This window comes from Colletotrichum abscissum, assembly GCF_030869225.1.
Source record: "Colletotrichum abscissum strain IMI 504890 chromosome Unknown Scaffold_12.1, whole genome shotgun sequence".
Lineage (NCBI taxonomy): Eukaryota > Fungi > Ascomycota > Sordariomycetes > Glomerellales > Glomerellaceae > Colletotrichum > Colletotrichum abscissum.
This window is the reverse complement of record NW_026850010.1, coordinates 853,508-869,721: the sequence shown is the minus strand read 5'-3', so window position 1 is coordinate 869,721 and position 16,214 is coordinate 853,508. Positions and strand designations below refer to the sequence as shown.

The window sequence follows — 16,214 nt, the reverse complement described above, 5'->3', positions numbered from 1 at the left end:
AACCTGCCTTGACTCCTTTTCAGGCTCCGCCACACAACCACACTTGGAACCCAAAGGATCGCTTGCATACAAAAGAACCCCACGTAATTGCAACCGATGGACGCCCAACTGCCAGCCTGATCGACTTTTTGACTTGGGAAGGGCTATCGAGACGAATACAACCACTGAAAACTCTCAGTCGGCATGGCATGGCCATCTCCATCCGTTCTCGATGGGTATGACTGGCACGACAGTCTCATTTGCAGTGAAACTTCAACACAGCAGCCATAAAAGTGAACAGTGACAAATTGAAATGGTGTAGCCAACCAAGACCATGTCTTGTGTGCTGCCAACTGCGGTGGCCCGTTGGTGAAGCGAGACTGTATCAAAGCCGGGCGCTGAAGTAAATCAATTTTCAAGTCGCACATGCAAAGCATATCCCTACTTGATGCTGATCTGGACCGCAGCAAGGCACTGCAAAACCCAAAGAAGGAGGGAGGACTGCACGTCTTCCTGATAGTCCGCCCCCCCCCCCCCCCCTTCAAATGTAATACTCTGTCACAGCCTGATGTCGAAGATCGAGGAAGAGCGCATAAGGAGCGACCAAAATCCATAAGTACCAGGCTCCAGCGCTCATTACCGTCCCACTCCCTTACCTCGAGTTTCGGCATTGTGCTCGAGGATCCTGGACACCGGCAAAATGAACATCTTTTCGTTCCTTCTCGTGCTTAGCTTGGCACGGAATGCTTTCGCCGCCGATGATACCAACACGAAGTTCACATACCCCGTGAAACCGGCAGGTCTTGAAGGCCCCACGTTCGAATCAGGCCAGAATGTCGTCTTCAACTGGACGACAGATGCTGACAAGCTTAACTTGCTTCTCTGGACAAACAAGAACACCCGATCAATCACGTTAGGAAGTTAGTTCTGTGCGGATTGGTATCGCTTGGCTTTGGGCATTGAAGACTAACTATGCTATATCGTTAGAGAGCATCTCATCCAAGTCCTTCACTTGGACAGTAGACTTTTATGCCTTTTCGAAGACCGACCCGCCCAGCGACACGTACTATTTCCTTGGGCTTTTTGTTGATGGCTCGACGAGCACTTCGGCTCAATCTTCAAGATTCTTCATCACACTACCTGATGGGAGTGAATCTGGGTCCACTTCAACTTCAACACTCCTCACTCCTTCGCCAACTAGTGATTCGGCAACCACGACTTCATCGGAGAGCTCTTCAGCAACGGCGGCGAGTGTTACTTCGACACCCGGGTCCGGTACTGAAGGTCTCGGCGCAGGTGCCATAGCTGGTATCGTTATCGGGGCCATTCTGGGAGTAGGCTTATCCGTTTGTGCGGGAATTCTACTGGCGAGGAGGAGATACCGGGGGAATAGGGATCTTGGTGATCAAGGGAATAGTCAGGGAGAAATCCAAGTTTCACCAAAGATCGCTGCGGACGCCAAATACCATTCTCCTCCTGTGCAAGAGGCACCTGGAGACGGGAACGTTTCTCGGTCACCGCCACCAGTTGAGCTTGGATAGGATTTACACGAATACCAGAAGTCGTACAGTCTGACTCGCCATATGGCCTTAGGCATGGTATACCCAGCGCGCTCGACATTGAGAGTTCTGAGCAACTCAGTAATTATGCACTGGATTTTGCTTTTGCTTCGTTGATCATGGCGCATCGCGAAAGACGTCTGAATAATTTAGATATAACAAGATGTAGACGAACGCTTCCATTTATGGCAAATATTCAATTTCCTTCCTCGATAATTAGTAGAATGTGATATCAGATTGAAACTCCCTTAGAAAGGAGTTCAGGATGCGGAAGATCTGAAATGGGTTTATTCGCTCGGTTTCGTTGTCTAATCAGCAGCTACTGGCGCTGCCCCAAGTTCGAATTGACTTAGTAAGGAGTCCGATTTTCAACCTTAAGGTCCTTCGCTGCGACCGAGTCGCTCTGTTTCCACTCGGCGATTTCTGAAGTTTGCGACGCGAAGTGTGATAGCGGCATCGTATAACCTAACTGTAGGCAACCCGGTCGGCCGATCGGCCGATGAGACTGGCTGCGCAATCAATCTGCTGGAAGCCGACAAATCCATATGCAAAACACTCGAATTACGCATTTCAAGACAATAATGTCGCAATTTTTGAGCTTCTTATGACAAGGAGGCTTATCGAATTCCCTCGCCGGATGACTCAAGTCTAAGATGGTAGTTTGAGTGAAGAGCGAGGACGGCTACATATCAAGGTGACCGAGGGCCAAGCTTATAAGAACGGTAATGTGAATAGCTCATCTCCTTCTCATCCTCTCAAAACAACAGCTTCAAAGAAAACACCTGATCTAACAACTACTTTTGTTTCTTCACGAACTGGGAATCGCGTCCATAGAATGTCTGAAAAAAAGATTCTTATCCTGGGAAGCGGCCTGGTGGCCAAGCCATGTGTCGAATATCTGCTTCGCAATGAGAAGAACAAGTTGACAATAGGTATTCCATTCCGCTTCCATTCGAAATCACTATCAGAGGTCACTAATACTTTTGTAACAGCTTGCCGAACCCTTTCGACAGCCGAAAGTTTGGCGTCAAATCACCCTCGAGCCAGCGCTATTTCTCTGGATGTGGCGTCTCCAAAGCTCGATAGCCATGTGGCATCTCATGACCTGGTAATTTCACTTGTCCCATTCATTCATCACCAGAATGTCGTCGAAGCTGGCATACGTGGCAAAACTCACGTCGTGACCACGAGCTACGTGTCTCCAGCGATGAGAGAATTGGAATCTGAAGTCAAGGCTGCCGGAATCACGGTTTTGAATGAAGTTGGCCTCGATCCTGGTAGGACATGATTTCTCACAACACCAAAGATCATTAAGCTCATGCATGAACCCCTAGGAATCGACCACCTCTACGCTATTCGTATCATTGAAGAAGTTCATAGCAAGGGAGGAAAAGTACAACCAACCCGACTACATGCTCACGCACTACCCTTTTTCACCAGACTAACAATGCAAACGGCAGATCAAGGAATTCCATTCGTACGCCGGCGGCCTCCCAGATCCAGAGTGCTCCAATAACCCCCTGCGCTTCAAATTCTCCTGGTCGCCCCGAGGCTCGCTCCTTGCGCAGCTCAACCCGGCATCCTACCTCCAGAATGGTCAGATCGTTGATGTTTCCCGCGAAGATCTCATGAAGCAGGCCAAACCATACCACGTGATGGATGGGTACTCGTTCCTCGCATATCCGAATCGGAACTCCGTCCCTTTTCGGGAGTTTTACAGAATTCCTGAAGCGGAGACGGTTGTGCGCGGGTCGCTGCGGTATGAAGGGAACCCGGCTTTTGTGGCGGCGTTGACGAAGCTCGAATTGCTGGACACGCAGCCACTGACATGGCTGGAGAAGGATAGTGATGGCTTGATGTTGCGGGAGGTTTTCGGACGGGCTGTTGGTGCTGCCGGGACTGATGAAGAGTAAGTCATTCAAGCATACATGCTACTAGTTCGGGCTGAAATACTGATGTATCAAAAAGGACACTTACCACCCGCATTGATGAGATTTGCGAATTTCCGGACATCACTGAGAGGAACAGAATCATTGACGGCCTGCGATGGATCGGGCTCTTTTCCGACAAGCCGGCAACCCTCCGCGGCAATCTCCTAGACACACTGTGTGCGGAGCTCGAAAGGCTCATGAGCTATCAGCCCGATGAGAGAGACCTGGTCATGCTCCAGCACAAGTTCATTGTTGAGTGGAAAGATGGTAGTAGAGTAAGCATGCACGCCGCAACTCCCCCCCCTCCCCTCTAATTAAGTCAAAATCTGACGGTGACCCGCGTGAATAGGAGACAATCACATCGACACTGGAGCTCTTCGGAGAACCTGGTGGGCATTCAGCCATGGCCAGGACCGTAGGTGTTACCTGCGGTATTGCTACCCAGCTATTACTGGACGGGGAACCTGCTTTGAATGTGCCGGGGGTGTTGGCACCCTACACTTCAGAGATCTGTGACCCCATTCGCAAGTTGCTCGAGAAGGAGGGGATTAGCATGGTAGAAAAGACACTCTGATGAGTATGGACGGGAGAACCCCCTTCAAGATCGAGATAGCTCCGTAAGACTGGTATCACGCACCATATTGTGGTCAATAAAGGCTCGATCCTTCTTTCGCTTCATCTTGTGTTAGCTTTCGCCAAATCCAAACATCTTGACACTGTTTCTCCAGGCCGCATCAGCAACTTCATCCACACCCAACCCCTTGAGCCCCGCCACGACAAAAGCCACCCTGTCCATGGTACAACTCTCATTTCTCCCCTTCACCATGAGACCCAACTCGAACTTGTCCTTCTTCTTGCTCTGCGGCAAAGCCGACGCGTTACCAAGATACCTCTTCGCCACCTCCGAGCCCGCCGGTATCTCACCCCACGGTGCATCCGTCTCGATTTGTAAGCGCTCCAACGGAATATCGCGCACCATCTCTAAGCTTTCCCTGTCCTGGAAGCTGAAGCCGTTGACACTGACGTCGAAGCCGAGCTCCACCAGGGTTCTCATCTGAGCCGAGGCGCCCACAAAGGAGTGTACCAGCCCGCGGCGGGGGAGGTTAGGGAGGTATAGCTTGATGATCTCCACGAAGTCATCGTACGCAGCGCGACAATGGAGAAACAGGGGTAAATCCAGCTTTTCCTCGACAAAAAGGTCCAACTGCCGCTTAAAAGTACGAATCTGCGCCTCCTTGGACGCGTGGTTCAGGCGGTCATAGTCCAGCCCCAACTCGCCAAACGCAGCCAACGGCGATGGATTGCCTTCCGATGTGGAGCTCAACGTTTCGCGGACGACCTCTGCCAATTTTTTGAAATGACCTTCCTCGCCGCCATCTTCTTCAGCATCGGGCTCCGCGGCGTGATACGGATGGATGCCAATCGTCACGAAACACGTCCCCGCTGGCCGCGATCTGGCAATGGAGAGATTCTTGGCTGCGTCGCTGAGGGACATGCCCGTGAGCATCACCTTGTCGACGCCTGCGGCCGAGGCGCGGTCGAGGACGGCGTCAAAGTCTGGTTGGTGGTATTGTTTTCCCCTGTAGAAGCCGGCGAAATCTTTTGCTGTTGCTGTCACTGCGACCTAGTGTTGGTGTGTGAGATTTAACTTGAAGTCATGATGTAGGCAGATAATAATCGCATGTAGTTTCGTGATGGGGGCTTTGGGGCTCGTGAACTTACATCTGCGAATCGAAGTTTGGTCTTGGGTTTGGGTGGTGCGTTTGCCGGGAAGCCGGCAAGCAGGTCCGACGTCATGACTATGAGTGTTATGACTTATTGGAAAATTACAGGTTGAATTGTGATTTATCCTGACTATATCAGAGGCTTCAATTGAGCGTGAAGCGATCCCATTGATATGTTTTGCTAGCCAGGAGGTGTTTCTCTTAGTCCCTCCTGGGATTCCCCCGTGTTCCCCCCGCTTCGGTGGGAGATAGGCTAGTGGACCCGATGGCTTGGCGGGGCCGGTCTCGGCCGGACCGGCTTTCGACTCTGGAACCTGAAACGAATTACCTCCAGATGATGAGTATAAGCATTTTCCTAACTTATGATTTATTAGACTAGCCTTTGTTCCACATGTCTCTTTCGCATCTTATCTTCATCCTGCTTTGGTATTCGGCGTGCAAGTTTCTCGTATCGGTTTTGAGTGATTCGCAAAAGAAAAGCATGATTGTTGCAGCAGTTGAGACACCGTATATGTCTTTCACAACAAACTTTGATAGCTTCTAACGAGATGATCAAGAGACTGTGGCTAGATTGAGGAGTAAGATAAGGTATTGAGCTCATGGAGCCCATTACTCCTGCGTACGTTGTTGCAACTTCATAGTGGCGCAACGCTTCAAGATGTCAAAACCCAAGTAGTAGATAGTCCACCTCGTGTAGGACGGCACTTGAACATGGCATTGAACAGAACATCCTGTCATACAATGTATACATAGATCCCGCTTCAAGCCAATTCCTTCTCAAGCGCATCAGCCATCTCCCCCAACGTATCAAACTTCCAATCAAACACCTCGCGATCCCTATTCCCCATCACCGCCCCAGGCCTCACAATCCAAGACGACTTGATACCGGCCTCCTTGGCCGGATGGTGATCATGGAACTGACTCTGCGCCGTCTGCAGCACCTGCTCCTTCTCAACCCCAAACCTCTCCTTCACCTCGCGCAGCATATACGTAAAGTTGCGCTGGTCGGGCTTATACGAACCGACATCCTGCGCCGTGACAACAAGATCGAACGGCACGCCCGCCAGCGGCCCCGCGTTGCTGAGCGCAAACGAGTCCCGGTCGACGTTGGAGAGGACGACGAGCTTGTAGTGCTTACCCAGCCGGCGGAGGGCGTCGACCGTGTCCGGGAACGCGGGCCAGGAGCCGACGGAGTCGCCAAAGGCCTTTGAGGCTTCGGCGGACGGCGGCGGGGATGCGAGGCCGAGCTTGGCAGCGATTTGGGGGTGGATCGTGGTGAGGAGCTGGGCGTAGGGGAGGTCTGGGGTTTGGGCCTGTTGCGCGGCTTCGCATTCGTGGTAGGTGTCCAGGAGGTGCTTGCGGGTGAAGTCGGTGCGGTTGTTCGCGTCTAGGAGGGGTTGAAGAGCTGTTAGGGCGCCTGTTTCCCAGTCGATTAATGTGCCATAGACGTCAAAGGTTAGGACGCGGAAGTCTTTGAGGCTGGTCATGGTGGAATGGATTTCGGTATTATTGTTATTGTTGATAGGATTCAATCTTTTGGGCGTACTTGTGCGGGGTCAAATCTGATCGGCGTTGCTTAATCGATAGACTGCTGAACCCCAAAGTGCAACTCTCGTTTTATATTTACCACCTTTCACCGGATTCCACAGACCGGCTCTATCTGCACTTTGGAACAATAACGTTTACTGACCAGTCTTCTGCTATGGGCATGAAGCTATCGACACGCAAGTAGCCTCCACCTCGCAAGGGCGCGCGATGTCATCATGTCAGTCGGAAAGTGAAGGCGAGGACACGGCCCACCGCTCCGTCCGGATCGCAGTCCGGCCCGATTGGACAATGGCGTTGGGTGGAGTCGCGGCACCGGCCCGGTGACCGGATGTGACCGGCACCGCTTCAGCCTACCGCCGCGTAAGACGGCTGGACTTAGACCTAGAGAACCGAGTTCTTCGATTGCGCTGACTTGCGTGCTGCTGGTTCAGGAGTGACGAAATTACTGATCAAGCCTTTGCCCACGAGGAGATCAAATACGTCTAAAAGCCATGTAAGAGCTGATCAAATTACGACTGAGCTAACAAGAAACCCTACGTTGCGGAATGCCCTGTCACTGGTAGTTTCGATCGGGTAATTTATTTGGTATCAGTATCGCAATGCGGTTTCTGCCTGCAATCCTTGAGTTCGGCTTATGCCGGGGGATGAATATCAAGATATGTGCTACGTTCAAGGTTCTTGCGACTTTATTGTACAGCGATTTTACACGGCGACTGACAACCAGCGACAGTGTTACTTCCTTACATCTAAACGTCGTGATTGAATGTAGCACTCCCTCAAGCGCAGAAGCTCTGGTTAGCACCTCAGCCTCCAGATACCAGCGAGGTCGCAGGTTGCGCCGGAACTTTTTTCCTTCATGTCCAGACACTCCTAGAGTTCGGAAACGAGATGTGTTTTTGCGTGTATGTGGAAAAATGGGACGTCGTCAAAAGATCGAGGAACCGATGAGGATTGGTACCATTGCATCCCGCAAACTAGTTGTTTCAATGAGGTGCACCACTTTGCTTTCACTGAAAGATCACACAGACCAACAATCGAAGACGGACAAGCCCTTGTAAGTTGGACCCTGCGGCTCAACCAACCCACGGACATTGGGTTAATCTTGACGTCGCGCGAGCAAAAGTAAGGCTCATCGAGCCCAAGCTCTCAGGTCATGTGTAACACTGTCTGACCAAAGCTGCATAGATACTATGAGCAGTCAGAAATGATTCAGAGCACTGCTCAACCTTGACTGACAGTCATCTGCAGCCTCGATGCCTCCAGACCCTAGTGCCTGTTTGGCGAGCACATCCAATTGTCCTGTCTGCGCGACGAGCGTCAACTTGAAGAACGCCTTGGGAATATGTCGAAAAGGGTCGCATCAACCTATTTGGGTACTGCAGAGTGGATCTCCCAGCATGTCCTTGGCACGACGTCGCATTGTTCGGTGTGCAATGCTATGCTGCCCGCATTATCGTATGATGGAGAAGAGCCAACACCAGCTCCTCGCCTTGTCGCCAGGCTCGGGCATGTTGATCTGGAGAGTCGTCTGGCACTACGGCTGATGGCCAACCCCTCTTCGTAGGATTCAGAGATCGACCATCCTGGGCAGGGAGACGACTTATAACGATCTTCGGGCTTATGCCATGCCCGGCCGGAAAGCCTCGTATTCGGCTGTCAAGTACTGGAAGGGCTCTCTAGTTCCCCGTTGACGCATTTTTGATACCGATAATGCTGGATAGTGTTACGATCGGTACGGTCGGAAGCTGTGTGATTCGATTGGAAAATCATCGTGCACACCACTTTACAGCAACTTGAAGGCTGTATTGTCGAAATGATGACTTGTTTATGATTACTGTTCACCGGCAGTTTCAGCGCCGACGAATCTGGTGTTGACGGCGACGATCGCAGCAGCCTTGTGTTCCAAAAATCTGGGACCAACAGAAAAGGGAAGGGTCCAGGGTTCATCTGGATCGTTGAAGAACTCGAGATCCTAGATATATAAGAAACCCTGGTCAGCAATGACTGGCAGACGCTCGCCATCCCCGCATGCTCGCCTCGAAGTCGCGAGCGGCGATCGACATGATCTGCACCGCTTGGCTGCCAGAAATCACCGACGCCTTACCTTACCCACCAGGGTTCATCCATGGAGGAAGCTGAATTTGCCAGGAAGCCACGAGGGTAGGTCCCATTCCAGCATGTCCGGAAACGAAGATGGCGATGAGATGGACCTGCAGAAACTGCAGCCTAGTCCCGTCACTGGATCTCGCAGCGAATTGATCCATAGTCGAGAAGTGACTGGCGAATGATGGCCAACAGAAACTCCATTCGAAAAAGGGCGTGCAGTAGAGAGAGAATCAAAAGACTCGATTAAGGTCGTTCCGACGCATATAGCGACTTCCGACGGTGATTCGTGGTTGCAGGTGGCGGGATTATTGCGGACGTGTGAGGCGAACCGTCATGGGGTTGCCGCCGTCCGCCTCACTTTGCCTATCTCCTGCAGGCTCACCACCCCCAACCTGTAAGGTGGAACACACCCAGATGGATGGGTTCCCACCCTGGTGAGAACCGACATTGCAAAGGCCGTATGTGGCGTCTGTCCTTGCATGCAGGCCTTGTAGAGGCAGGTTCTGACGACTGAGAAGCCGGAGCGGTGAGGATACCGACAAGAGCTGTGCCGAAAAGGCAAGACAAAGTGCTCCTTTTGTCTTGCTTGGTGCAATAACATGCCTGGGGAACTCGTAATATCGACTCCGTTGCAGCGTACGAGGATTGGCACCCCGAATCATCGCATTGTTGGCGAAGATAAATACCTTGTTCTTCCTCCTGATCGCCAATATTTCACGATGACTTGCGCCATCTTGCTCGTCCAATGCGCTCAGGCAGACAGCTCATATTTTCCATGCCCAAACATCTGCCATGCCTTCGTCAACAGAGATGAACAGATACTGGATTCCCCGGTTGGATATTCACAAGAAGATCATCACTCAAGAGCTTCCCTATTATCTCGGGCCAGATGCAACGGTCAGGCCGTACACAAATGAGGTGTGAATATCTCATTCACGATGACTGAGACGCCTCTCACAGCATCTACAGGGAGAAGATGGATTCCTCATCACCACTCCAGGCCCTTGCTTGACAGATGTGAGCTTGCCGCTTGGTTCTTTCCCCCATCTTTTGTTCTTCAGCGGTGCAGAATTTGCTGATCATCGTCTCTGCATATAGGAGCAGATCGACGATATCTGTAGGAAGTCCAAAGAAATATGGGAGCGCCAGGCGGCCATTAGAGCCCAAGAAGCAGACAAGCCCCTCAAAAGACCGTTGCATCAGCCGGTGGTGATATCCCGAGGGTCAAACGACTCGTCAAAAAGGAGACATGACGCACACCGAAGCCACGAGCGACATCGACGTTACGACGACAGGCGGCGGGAGTGAAGTCGGGTGGATCGGTGGAGTCGACTGTGGTGAATGAGATCTCGCATTGGGCCAGGTCTTTGGATCTAGGCATTTGAATATTAAGGCGTTGCAGGCGGTCAGGTTAGCCCTTTCATGCATACGGAAGGAATTTGTGGGATTCGATGATTCGAGGCATGCGCAAAAGGTCGCGTCTCTTGTGAGGGGGGTCGAGTTGTGTGGCCTGGTGGCCGCAGCAAACGGTGGACCCGACCGAACACTCATTCTTTTGACTGGATGGGCGTCAGGCGAAACGAAGCAGTATTATAACCAGATTTTTGTTTGATTGGGACGAGAAGAGTATGTGTCCCGAAATCACCCAGCAGTAGTCTGCCATCTGGCATTTTTTTGGGGGGTCCAATGGTAACAGCAAAATCTCCGAGGTCCTTTACGCGCTGCTCCTTTTTGGTATGTGTATGCGGAATTGTTGCAAGAGGCGCGCATCAGAGTGCAGCGCCAGCGAATGCCATGAGCACGCGTTTCCTCAACCAGATACCTAATTGGCGTGTGCTTGCCTTCCAGAATAGACAAGGTGCATTTATACCGGACCAAATCGTCGCTGTGAGCTAGTAGCACATTCATGCGGGCCGAGAATGTTTGTTCAATGGAAACCTTTGACAGGATGGCGTGGCTGACATGATGCTCGGACCGTGCTCGGTCGCGAATGCTGAAAGAAAAGCCCATCTTCAGTCCCAATGTAAGATCTCTTATCCATACCTGTTGGTTCGTGGCATGCGTGACGAATTGGACGAGACACGGGAGCCTGGGTGCGGTAGTGAGCATGACACGTCTGCCTACATTGTTACCGAAGCCAATGTCCGCTTCCTCTCAGGTCAGGCGGCAGCTTATGGTAGTAGATAGTGTGCCTCGTCTTCCCCAACGGGTGGCATGGATTCATCTAGACTCTACTTCAACTTGTTGCGAAGGAAGCTTCGTATCGCTGAAGGCTGAGAGGGCCAGCGGACCAGAGCATGATTGCCTGGACGGCGGCTATACGTGGTTCACGGGTCGTCCCTTTGGCCCGCGTTCCCGGGGGCGCGGGCGTGAGATAGCCAACCACATTTACCCACTCGCCGATGCGTGTCTGGTTTGAAGTCATGGTACTGAGCAAGAGTTGGATGTCAACCAATACACTGATATCGGATCCTTTGGGGAAGCTGTGCTCTAGCGTGAGCACAGCTGAGTGCGTCGAGTACGCAGTTACACTGATGGCAATTAGTATGGTTACCAACAGACGACTTTTGACATAGGACGAGAGCGAATCATCGATCAAAGTCAGAAGTGGGCGAAAAATATCAAAACTTACCACCCGAGAAATCTGACCTTATCGCCCTGTGGTCGAGCCGGCAAGTCTGACAAGAGACAAAGCTGAGAAGGCAGCGGGCCTCTAGACATGGCTTAGGTGATTGTTAGTTGCTCAGGCCTCGAACAATATGCATCACTGCTTGGCCAAGTCGAAGGTAAGGCCCAGTCAGGTGGTGGATGAAGTGATTTAGACAACGATCATTTGAGGCTGCTGGGTAGTGTATGTCTGAAGGACGTTGTGCGTGAAATCAACTTTGTAGTTTCCCCGGCTACCTTCCTATACGATATAAAGGTAGGTACGAATTACTCACTGAGGCGGAAGGGAACGGTGAATGGCGACAGCTGCTGGCGGCTGCAACTTTGGTCACTGGGCCGCGTGCACTCTACCTTAGGTAAGGTACTTATCGGTGATAAGATATGTCTTATCTGGATCAACCAGGTTGGATGCCCCTGGAAGTCACCACCAAGGTGGCCTGTCACGCGGGCGTCTCACATGATCGGCTGAACCGCGGCTAAATCAGGCGGCAGCGCTGTTGCTGGGCACAACCACCGTCATCGCTTGCCCACTAAACGGCGTCGCTGAGCCAGTCGGGAGCTTGCATCATACCTACCTACCGACTACCTACCTGACTCTATCTATCAGCCTTCCAACTATCAACTTGGCGACAACTTGACTTGAGCGAGCCGCGGGTGTTCGTCGCGTGATATAGAAATTACTGGCAACTCCGCCTATCAGTACGCCTTCGCTAAATTTGCAGCTCGTTGACGACGACGAGTGCCCGCTTGTTTCCCGTTTCGGTACCCCGCCATCAAACTTCGGTCGAGTGCCACGCAACCCCGGAATACGGCTGCCTTCGAACGATCGCTGCCTGCGCACAACCTCATAAACGACCGGAATCCATTCGATTTACTCGATTAATACTAGCAAACCCGAAACTTCAACACGTCTGATCATGTCTGGCGTCTGGGGCTGGTTTGGCGGTGGTGGTGGCGCCAAGAAGAAGAACGATGCCAAAGATGCAATCCTCGGCCTTAGGGTCCAGCTTGATATGCTGCAAAAGAGAGAGAAGCATCTTCAAACGTTGATGGACGAACAAGATACTATTGCGAGGAAGAACGTAAACACAAACAAGAACGGTAACTTATCTGAGCAATCGAGACTGTGGGGAGACTAGATGCTGACGGGATATCGTAATAGCCGCAAAGGCTGCCTTGCGTCGCAAGAAGGGCCACGAACACAGCCTCGAACAGACTATTTCGCAAATCACGACACTCGAGTCCCAAATCAACGCTATCGAGTCGGCGAATATCAACCGCGAGACGCTGTTGGCGATGGAGAAGGCTGGCCAGGCCATGAAGGGTATTCACGGCAAGCTCACCGTGGACAAGGTGGACCAAACAATGTACGTTTCGAAGGTTGTAAGCCAGTGCGAAAGACAAATGCTGACTACGAGAACAGGGAGGATCTCCGCGAACAAAATGCGCTTAGCGAGGAAATTGTCAACGCTATCACAACGGGCCAGACCGATAACATTATCGACGAGGACCTGGAGGATGAGCTGGATCAAATGCAGCAGGAGGCTTTGGACGAGCAAATGGTGGGCACTGGCACTGTGCCTGTGTCAGACCGCGTTCACCAGATGCCTGCCGCCGCGAACGGACCAAGTAAGGAGATCCCACGTTCTGAGATCATGATAAGAGTGATGTACTGACGTGATAATTCAGTCAAAGGCAAGGCGCAAGCTGTCGAAGAGGACGACGAAGAAGCCGAGCTCCGCAAGCTGCAGGCGGAGATGGCCATGTAAAGGAGTCAGGTGTGAGGCGATCCTGTGGGGATGGCCGAGAACGATGGCATAGCATTCCTGGTTCGGGATGGAGCTTCTAGAGGCTTTGCATGAGAATTGCGGCGCGATGGGATAAGCAGGTCGAACATCACAGCTGCCCAGAGAAGTGGATACCGTACGACACACTCGATATACACGAACATGCTCACTACCAACAACGGATACGACTCCGAAGCGGTCCTCTTTCACATGTTTCTCAGCTACCTGCCCCTCTTTCTCAGACCTGTCTACTGGCGTTGGCGTTTTGGGTTACGTGGGTGCCATTCGATAGGAATCTCGCGGTTGCGGAAGCTGATGGGAGGGAGTTTGACAAGCTTTTCTGGTTTGCTGGAGTGGCACTTTTTACAGTCTACGAGTACTACGCACACCTCACTTTTTTCATAGAAGACATATTGATTGTTGTTGAGAAGCTATTGCAGCACTGGAGCCTTTTCCCTTGCCGGACAAGACAAGATACGTGGGGACTAATGCATCGGAAGCGCTGCCGCGTTGGAACGATGTGTAGTCCGGTGAGCAAACGGGCGAGAAGCGGGCGAGACATGCTGTCGCCGGCCCACCGGCAGTGCCAAGTTCGCTGTCTCAAAGAGGTCCCCACCGGACCGGGACCGGGACAGGAGCCATTCCTCACGTGTCTCGGCACACCGCCAGTCGTCAGGAGTGACCGATCGCGAGCTGGAGTACTGGTGGCCCACGATCACTCTGCCCTCCGTGGCACTGTTACGGACCTGCTGTGTTGAGGTAGGTGGCGGGTGTCGATTCTGCGGAGCACTCGGCTGCCTCTTTCCGACTCATGTAATTCTATGGATTTATGACAGGATCTTTGATGTGAATCCGGGACCTGATCATTGTGATCACAATGTGGGCTGGGTCATCGTAAGAGGTCAAATGAGACTTTCTTACACGATCAATGCAAGCTCGGTCAACGGGCACCGGAGTTTTCTGTGGTGTCTTGCGGATGGAAGCACCAGAAATTTAGGGCGGTTGGGCTGCCAGGAGAGCCTTCGGAGGCCTAGCACAATGAGAATATAGAGGGCCGGAAGAGTGGATTTTTTTCGAGATGCTTTGAAAGTATTTTCCATCACCGTCATGGCGAATTTGCCTACAATATTGGGCTGTGATGGGGACACCGATACACGCTTCTTATCGAGTCCCACATACGCGGCTTATTTGAGCACCTATGGACAGGCTTCACAACTTTTCTTGAGAGCCAAACCTTGGAATGCGCCAACTCAAAGAGTCAGGCCTCAAGGCCGGTCGTTGGTTGTTCGGGTTCTACCAGGGTGCTGGGGCTTACCTAAGTGGGCTCGTGAGGTATCAATGGCCAGGGCAGGCACTGTAAAGTTGCAGGTGTTGGCGCCTGCCACATGCTACACCGAAATTCCCAGCGGTGAGGGCAGGCACGTTAGTGACTCTCATTAAGGTACCTAGTGTAGCAACGTCATTCCCAACACGCTGGCTGTGACGTGACAGCGACCAATGCTTCCTTCCCGAAGAAAGTGAAACCATCTTCCTGGCAAAAGCTCGGGTCAGGAGTCAGGACTGCCAACTCAATTTCTTCCCTTGGCCTTCCCTCTTCCGCCTCCCTGCAAACATTTTCATGGATGGGTCTTCTTTCGCATAAACAACAAAACAATCGACGATGAGCCTTATCCACCGCAATTGAGCGCCCGTTGTGACAGTCCACGACATCGATCAACAGCTCGTTCAATTCACGACCATGTACCCGACGATTACTTGACCTTCCTGGTAATATCAGTATACGTATCAGCCTCGGAATCGCGATGGCTTCCCTCGCAACCTCGATGCTTCCCCAGCCCAGATGCTGCCAACCCATTCTCTCCATCGGTCACCAGTCTTCGATCATCGGTCCTCAGGTCCGCCCAATACCACCAGCCATGCTGCCTGCCGCCCTCTCAGCGCCCAACCGCCGACTCGTGTACGGCCCCATTGATACTTTCTCTTATGCCCAGTGGCATGTAGTCGGACCAAGTCGGGTTCTTGCAGGGCACCAATCGCACCGGCGCCATCGTTGCGGCACACAACCTATGTACGCATCTCCTCGGGCTAGACTGGGCTACTGCACCTCTCAGACACTGACCTCGGGAGGAGCCATGCCATCCCGTCCCATCCCATATCGACGTCGGCCCAACCTCCGCCCACCTTACCAACTCCCTCTCACCAAAATTTTCGCCCGAACACTCCATTCGGCGGTTACATTAGATGGCACAGCAAGTGGTTCCACGGAAGACGCTTTGCTGACATGACATGGTCATCGCGGCATTGTATTCCTCGCATTTGCACGCCGACGTTGCTCCCTACTTCCTCGCAGACAGCCGAAGAAAACAGCCCGTTACAAGCCGTCGCCCAATCCAAACCCACCACTCTTCTGCTGGTGCTACTGTCACTGTCACTGCAGTCACATCCGCCCCTCCCGCCAGCCGTGGTCCGGGCCTCTACTGCATGGATCTTCGCAGACGAGCCTCACCCAGGCGAGCCACGTTGCACCTCGCTGACCGGGGGTTTAATGGCCGATGAGAAACAAACCGCGCTCTACTCCAACCCCCACCATTGACATGCCAGCCGCCGGTGAGCGTCTATCGAAGGAAAGTGCCAGTCAGCGAGTGGCCATGTGCACAATCATAACGGCCTCTCGACGCCGTCTAACTACTTCCAGCCAGACCGCGGCTTCTCCCTTGCCCACCCTCAGTCTCTTCGAATATCACGAATGACGGGAAGAAGGTTGGGTTTACCCTCCACTATGTTCCAGGAACCACCTTTCCGTCGGCAATCGTTTCCTCATGTCTCGCCAGGCGCGATGAGTACCTGTGCATACAAGGATATGCCTGGCCCTAGTGGACCGGCCCATCGACCTACCCTGCTCCGGCTGCCCGA

General features: G+C 52.5%; 9 protein-coding genes across 9 annotated transcripts; 6 read left to right on the top strand and 3 right to left on the bottom strand.

Annotated features, from left to right (window-relative positions):
• Positions 1-679: 679 nt before the first annotated feature.
• Positions 680-1,520, top strand: CABS01_06015 (uncharacterized protein; the record flags this gene model as incomplete). Its single annotated transcript, XM_060539382.1, has 2 exons — positions 680-899; positions 967-1,520. The coding sequence occupies 2 exons, from the start codon at positions 680-682 to the stop codon at positions 1,518-1,520; spliced, it is 774 nt and encodes a 257-aa protein (XP_060404777.1).
• An 853-nt stretch (positions 1,521-2,373) lies between these two features.
• Positions 2,374-4,043, top strand: CABS01_06014 (saccharopine dehydrogenase; the record flags this gene model as incomplete). The annotated part of the gene is made up of 6 exons (XM_060539381.1): positions 2,374-2,470; positions 2,531-2,815; positions 2,873-2,931; positions 2,999-3,447; positions 3,507-3,744; positions 3,819-4,043. The coding sequence occupies 6 exons, from the start codon at positions 2,374-2,376 to the stop codon at positions 4,041-4,043; spliced, it is 1,353 nt and encodes a 450-aa protein (XP_060404776.1).
• A 111-nt stretch (positions 4,044-4,154) lies between these two features.
• Positions 4,155-5,266, bottom strand: CABS01_06013 (TatD family hydrolase; the record flags this gene model as incomplete). Its single annotated transcript, XM_060539380.1, has 2 exons — positions 4,155-5,093; positions 5,192-5,266. The coding sequence occupies 2 exons, from the start codon at positions 5,264-5,266 to the stop codon at positions 4,155-4,157; spliced, it is 1,014 nt and encodes a 337-aa protein (XP_060404775.1).
• Positions 5,267-5,954: 688 nt separating this feature from the next.
• Positions 5,955-6,680, bottom strand: CABS01_06012 (haloacid dehalogenase; the record flags this gene model as incomplete). The annotated part of the gene is made up of 1 exon (XM_060539379.1): positions 5,955-6,680. One exon carries the CDS (start codon positions 6,678-6,680, stop codon positions 5,955-5,957), a length of 726 nt encoding a protein of 241 aa, XP_060404774.1.
• A 2,959-nt stretch (positions 6,681-9,639) lies between these two features.
• On the top strand, positions 9,640-10,155 carry CABS01_06011 (uncharacterized protein; the record flags this gene model as incomplete). The annotated part of the gene is made up of 3 exons (XM_060539378.1): positions 9,640-9,765; positions 9,817-9,864; positions 9,946-10,155. The coding sequence occupies 3 exons, from the start codon at positions 9,640-9,642 to the stop codon at positions 10,153-10,155; spliced, it is 384 nt and encodes a 127-aa protein (XP_060404773.1).
• Positions 10,156-11,083: 928 nt separating this feature from the next.
• On the bottom strand, positions 11,084-11,568 carry CABS01_06010 (uncharacterized protein; the record flags this gene model as incomplete). The annotated part of the gene is made up of 2 exons (XM_060539377.1): positions 11,084-11,378; positions 11,480-11,568. 2 exons carry the CDS (start codon positions 11,566-11,568, stop codon positions 11,084-11,086), a joined length of 384 nt encoding a protein of 127 aa, XP_060404772.1.
• An 863-nt stretch (positions 11,569-12,431) lies between these two features.
• CABS01_06009 (Snf7 family protein) lies at positions 12,432-13,283 on the top strand (the record flags this gene model as incomplete). The annotated part of the gene is made up of 4 exons (XM_060539376.1): positions 12,432-12,615; positions 12,677-12,881; positions 12,938-13,143; positions 13,204-13,283. The coding sequence occupies 4 exons, from the start codon at positions 12,432-12,434 to the stop codon at positions 13,281-13,283; spliced, it is 675 nt and encodes a 224-aa protein (XP_060404771.1).
• Positions 13,284-13,372: 89 nt separating this feature from the next.
• Positions 13,373-14,059, top strand: CABS01_06008 (uncharacterized protein; the record flags this gene model as incomplete). The annotated part of the gene is made up of 1 exon (XM_060539375.1): positions 13,373-14,059. The coding sequence occupies one exon, from the start codon at positions 13,373-13,375 to the stop codon at positions 14,057-14,059; it is 687 nt and encodes a 228-aa protein (XP_060404770.1).
• A 1,044-nt stretch (positions 14,060-15,103) lies between these two features.
• CABS01_06007 (uncharacterized protein) lies at positions 15,104-15,586 on the top strand (the record flags this gene model as incomplete). The annotated part of the gene is made up of 1 exon (XM_060539374.1): positions 15,104-15,586. The coding sequence occupies one exon, from the start codon at positions 15,104-15,106 to the stop codon at positions 15,584-15,586; it is 483 nt and encodes a 160-aa protein (XP_060404769.1).
• Positions 15,587-16,214: the final 628 nt, after the last annotated feature.